This window comes from Triplophysa dalaica, chromosome 12 (assembly GCF_015846415.1).
Source record: "Triplophysa dalaica isolate WHDGS20190420 chromosome 12, ASM1584641v1, whole genome shotgun sequence".
In the NCBI taxonomy this organism is placed as follows: domain Eukaryota; kingdom Metazoa; phylum Chordata; class Actinopteri; order Cypriniformes; family Nemacheilidae; genus Triplophysa; species Triplophysa dalaica.
Genome location: NC_079553.1, coordinates 20,617,284 through 20,623,368, shown reverse-complemented (window position 1 = coordinate 20,623,368; position 6,085 = coordinate 20,617,284). Strand labels below are relative to the sequence as shown.

Below are 6,085 nucleotides of genomic sequence, written 5' to 3'. Positions count from 1 at the left end.
TAGTTGATAGATCCGTGAGGAGGCGTATTGTCAGGTGTTACTTGTTACTTTTCTCAACGCTGGCCAGAGTGGACCAGTAATAGCCGTTTGCGATTATTGCCGGTGAATTAAAAAATACTTTTGGGGGTTGATTTTGGTTTCCATCTCAGGGACTAGACAGTACAAATGAATACAATTAAACAATCTACACTTTACTGTATTAATATATGCAAAAACAACTAAATTTGTGTGAATATGCAAGCTATGCGATTTTTTGGTGTCATCTATCGCCCCCTCGAGGCCCAAAATTAACCCCAGAACATTATGAATCACTACACATTACACTTCAGGATGACGTTTTTTTTCATAATGTGTTATATATATGTACTAGATTAAGATTAAAACATGACAAAGATTAAAAACAACACAACAGTTTTAAAATGTTCAGAGGAAAGCTTTTCAGAAACAGTAAATCAATCAATTTTGTGTTTTTTAATGACACTTATACTTTGCTTTTATGCTAGTTTTAAATAAAAAAACACTGATTTTAGTTACTTTTAATTAAAAAACAGTATTCAAGCTATGCATTTTATACAAACAAAATGCTCAGTTGCGTATGGATAGTAAGAGAAACTAAGGTTTGTGTGTCAGTTTATGACGTTTACTCCTATAATGTCTTTGAACTGAACTTTCTGACATATAGGATTTGAGAAACATTAACACAAACGTGCATTCTATATTTATTTTCTTTATGCGATAAGTAATTGCCTAACAGCAGTGGCAAGCTCCTTCAATACATTTATGGGCATTTTCATTAATTTACCAGAAAGTATGACAAAATGCTGACACATGATGAAGACAACGCAAAACCAATTACAGGATCCTATTAAGTTTTGTTCTGTCTGTCAGGAGAAATGACACATATTCACCAGCGCCTGCCACAAATGAGAATTCTTATGAAGTGTGCATGGAAACAAGCTGCAAATGGTACAAAGACTGATCATCACAATTAAAAAAGTTTGAAAATCATAAAATCACAATACAATAGGTCTACTTAAATTGTTCTTCCAAAACACCCTTATTACAAAGGAAGAATGGTCATGGAGGCAGCAACAAATCACATAACACAAGAGTTGATATATAATAGTATCATATAATCTAAAATGAAGTATATATCCTTACACTCTCATGAATGAAGTTCATTTGTGTAGCACTCGTGGTTTACAAATCCGTCTTCTGGTTTGTTGCAGACAAATTGCATCACAAAACACTAACATGAATTGAAACACAATGTAAGACACAAACGTGGATCTCATGACATGAAGACCGGTAAACGAAGACAACATTCTCCAGTTCAGCATGAAAACATGCCAAGTAACATTTTTGTTTCATGACGAGATGAAGCTCATCCAGTTGGGAAGTATGGAGATTCACTGTGGTAGTTGTAGTCCGGACAGACTTTCTGCACCAGTTTGTAGTCCAGGCTGTAGAAGTAAATATAGACGCAGATGACTTTAAACGGTTTGGAGCAGAGCCATGACACGTGACTGTGTGTCTGGTCCTGATCGCAGCTCTGCGATGGGTCGAACCAGCATCGCGTGCTCCTTTGACTTTTCTCCATCCTCTCATGTTCCACTTTACAGTTAAACATTCTGGATTCCACCGAGCGCAGAACAGATTGTTGCGTGGTTAGATTGAATTCCACCTCTTTGGTTGGAGGAACCAGTCCAACAGAGACGTTTCCTCCGCCGGTCGTGTTGTATTGGAAGTAAACACTGAACGTCCCGTTCCCGTGATCCACGATCTTCCCTTTGATGAGCAGATTCAGACTCGCCGTCTTCACGGTGCACTGGAAATCTCCCCAGCCAAACATTTTCTTAGCTTTTACGCTTTTCATGGTATGACGACTTCTGGTCTGCTTTGCAGGGGTCCAGACGTCCGGCTCGGGACATTGACGTAGGTTATCGGACGGGGTGGAAGCAGAACTGAGGACTTCTGAGTCAACACACAGATGCTTGCTTGTAGATTTTTGCCCAATAGTCACATAACTATTCTCTGTGGCATATCCAGCCTGGAAGAAACAAAACAAACCAAGAAATGAACTTTCAACATAAAGTTACAAAACTCAGAACAATATGACAATAACTGAGGACACTATTGTGAAACGTTCCCTCCTTGAACCCAAGCAAAATGATCTGAAAGCAAATCTGTCTTACATGACAGCTATTTAAGAAGCCATTCCTTTGATCAATAATCCAAATATTACATTTTGTTACAGTATATCACTCATCAAAGAGCCGTTCACATCCAACACTGGAGGTCAGCACAAGGTCAGTCCTGAAACAGGTACGAATGGAAAATCAAAGCATGTCGGAGGGGTGCCTGCAATGAATAATAGAATTCGGGTCATCAATATCGAGATCAAAAAGGCCTACAGGTGTAAGGGTAAGATGACTTACGCTGGGGTAAAGAAACTGTCAAGGCGACGTTATAACGGCTTTCTGGTACTTTGTACACGTTTGAGGTTCTACTGCTAAAGGAGTGGTTCAGCCAAAGACAGACAGGCAGAATAATAACATAAAAACGACCGATTTGCATCCCCCCGCAGCGACGAGCTAATGAGATAATTTACGACGGCATAAAAAACCTCTCTCGTTCTCCTCATTTACATTTCAGAATTAAATTTTATGATACACAATACAGGAGGACACGCGGCTTTGCTGTCAGAAAGCTGTGAAACATAATTAACTTCATCTAGCGGCTGACAGGTTTCCAAAACAGCTCTGGGCAGGATTACGGCTATCTGAAGGCAGATGTACAGGAACCTGGTGTAATGGATCGGTCTCAACACTTCTACATTATCATCACACTCCAGCTATGAATAAAATCAAGGTGTTCGAGGTCATATTCCAAAAGTGTCTTAAATAAAAGCATTAATATGATGCTGTAAACTGGTCATAATGGAATTTCACATCAAACAAAGAGCTGTTTTAATGAATCTTTTTAGAAAGACGAATGGAAATGAATGAGTAATTTTTTTCATCAAGTAATGGATTTGTAAATGAGGAGTTTAAAATCTCTTGAATCATAAATGTAAATACGGCTAGAAAAGCGTTCACCGAATCACAACTTGACAAAAGTCTGTGAATAAGTTCACATGGGAGACATGTTGGAAAGGTATATTTTAAATGGAGATGCACCGATATATCGGCCAATAATCTTTATCGGTTGTTAAAAGCAAATTTTCACACTGTCGGTTATCGGCAGATAGTTTAAAAACATGCGTTGATCAGGGCCGATATATCCTGTCAATCAAATGGGGACAGAAAAATGCATTGTATTTGTGCTCTGCATATAGAGAATGTTAAGAAACATCACAAGTTTGATGTTCACTATTAACATTCATTATATAAATTAATAACATTCAGAAATATTAATTTAACCTTAAAAATTTATATCGGCAGATATCACTCTGAATATAAGGCTATTAATATTGGAGGAGAAGTTTCTAATTCCATACGGTATATGTTTTTAAAAGACTGTAAATTGTGATGTTACATTATGCATTGAAATTAAACAGAATTGCTTTTTTAAAGCCCATTGCTTATACTGTAAATAAATGTGTGGTTAGGAAACTTTACAAAAGCCCTTCAGGTGATAAAAAATATATACTGCACACTATATATATATGATCCGTAGTTATTATAGTTTTGATTTCAGCATTATTTAGTTGTATTAAATTAGCCTTCATTTTTAGATTATTAGTTTTTATGTTAATTTTAGTTAGGGTTTTATCAGTTTTGGTTTTTGCTTTTGTCGTTTTTAATTTATTTGTTTATGTTGCTATACAAGATGACTTATTTTTTATTTAGTTATTTTTTATTATTATAATTTTAGTTCTTTAAACTTGTTTTAGTTTATTTTACATTAATTTTTTACTGTATTTAGGTCAATATCTTTTACATTAAAAAAAATACATTTTATGACCAAATCAACTTATATATGCTGTATGTTTTTATAAAGAGCTATCATTTTTAAGGTAAAGGATCTGTACTTTTTCGTTTTCTACAGTGCAGTCAGTCAAAAGAGGAATGAAAGTCAAGCACAAAGATGAAATCCCGACACACTGTAACTGAGCAGAAACATTCCCAGAGTGTGAGAGAGAATCTCCCTTTGAAACTCACTTCAACCTCAAGTTGAAAAAGAATCGATGATTTCACGAAGAACATCAGTAAATACAACGAGTAAGTCGTGATTTACTATTAATTCTATGAATTAAAGGTGATAACATTAACAGCATATCTGTATACAACAATCAGATAAATACTGTCAATTTTCCAGCTGAAAAACAGAAACACCCAAAATCGAAACTTATGAAATCAACTCAATAGCTCTTTCACAGAATTCGTATATTGGATCTTTATCTCCAGGGGCCAGACACTTACAGTCACAATTTTATATTTATATAAAAAACCAATAATCCTTTTGAGGCTTGAGCACCCTTGCCTCATATTTTAATTAGAGACAAATCGATCCTCAGTCTGAGGTGTGAGCTAAACCTCATACAGCCTGAAGATTGGGAGGGGAAATGGATAAGAAGAGGCAGACCTGGAGAGAAAGAGAGACAGACATCAACACCCAACACAACATCTGATTCTGCAATAGTGGAATGTTGCATTATTGAAGCTGTCCAGTGAGAAGTCCTGGTTTTCGATGCTAAATAGGACATTTGGCTTCAGAATGAGTACAGCAGAACACCAAAACCTCAAGGCTTATTGATCATTAATGGATCTGAAACAAAAGGGCAAATCCTGACTTATTATTTTATTCTCCGTCCTAGTGTTTTTAAGGCACAAAATAGTATAATGCCCTTTTTATTACACAAAAAGCTCAACTCCCACATTGCATATAATATTTACTATAGTAAACTAGAGTAAATTGTAGTATAATGTTGAATATTAAACCACTAACGTATAACAAGTATTCTGTTTTAATTGATAAACTGTAGTATCTGGGAATTTTACAAGTTTACTATAGTAAATAATGTACATTAAATTATTGTTATGGTCCATTTTAAAATTGAAAGTAATTTAAAGTATTGCTGCACCAGACCTGAATTAACCAATTTATATTATGCAAACATTAACACTACTGTATGTGCTTCAGAGAAGTCTCAAACGATCAGAATTTGGTCTCGAAACTGACATTTCATAATTATTTATAGCAGTTTTTATTCCATTTATTTCTGGATCCAAACGACGATTATAAATTCCCATAAGAATCCAGTCAACGTTCCTTTGGGAATCTGTCGCTGTCCGCGGTGCTGAAACCTCAAACATATCACGCTCAACTTCAGAATGCGTCCCGCGACACAGACATGTGTGTTAACATCAACCAGTCATAAAAATGCACAATACAAATATACTTACCCCATAAATGGAGACGAGCATCGTAAGAAATGTCCAACTCCGTGAAATCCTCATCATCCAGCAGTTTTGTTACTCTAACTTTTCTAACACAAATCTCACTGCCTTTCCGTTGAAATCTCACTTGTTTTCGATTAAAAACTTCATTGGGGAGGAGGATTTGTTCTTGGAGGATGGCTCATGTCTGAAGAGCTTTTCTGCCACATGGTCATCGAGTCTCATCTAACACTGAAAGATGCTCACGGGCGGGAGGACGACTTTAGAGTGAGCCGATCCAGCTCTACCATAACACTTTATAATAACTTTCATTAATAGTGTCGTTCCCACTGCGCGCTACATTTTCATCTCCCAGTCATCGATGTCTTAATATTCCGGATAAAATATCACATCTGTGTCTTCATATCACTTGAATCCACTACATTCTGTGCTTATCAAAAAATATAAAAAAAGGAAATCAATTTATGGTGATATTTTCATGTAAACCAACTAATCTTGATCTCGTGTAACGGGTGACTTTAGCTCTATATGTATAAATGTTTAGCCATTGCTTAAAAATAGATGAAGGTTAGATGCATGATTCTAACCAGAGCATAAAAGTCTGACATTCCCCTTTAATAATGAAACTTCCTTAATTTACAAAAAGGCATGTTCATTTTTTTTCAAGTTCAAAAGTCATGAAT

The 6,085-nt window shown here is 35.8% G+C and overlaps 1 protein-coding gene across 1 annotated transcript; it reads right to left on the bottom strand.

Annotated features, from left to right (window-relative positions):
• Nucleotides 1–1,085: 1,085 nt before the first annotated feature.
• On the bottom strand, nt 1,086–5,429 carry LOC130433339 (neurexophilin-1). Its single transcript, XM_056763163.1, has 2 exons — nt 5,409–5,429; nt 1,086–2,050 (listed from the first exon to the last, which is right to left on the bottom strand). Exons 1-2 carry the CDS (start codon nt 5,427–5,429, stop codon nt 1,385–1,387), a joined length of 687 nt encoding a protein of 228 aa, XP_056619141.1. The 3' UTR covers nt 1,086–1,384.
• Between the last annotated feature and the right edge of the window lie 656 nt (nt 5,430–6,085).

Excerpts from the sequence above, each read along its gene's own strand:
- LOC130433339 (XM_056763163.1), bottom strand. The coding sequence starts at position 5,429 with ATGCTCGTCTCCATTTATGGG. Across the intron at positions 2,051-5,408 it reads TGCTCGTCTCCATTTATGGG|GCTGGATATGCCACAGAGAA; the intron begins GTAAGTATATTT and ends TGTTTCTTCCAG.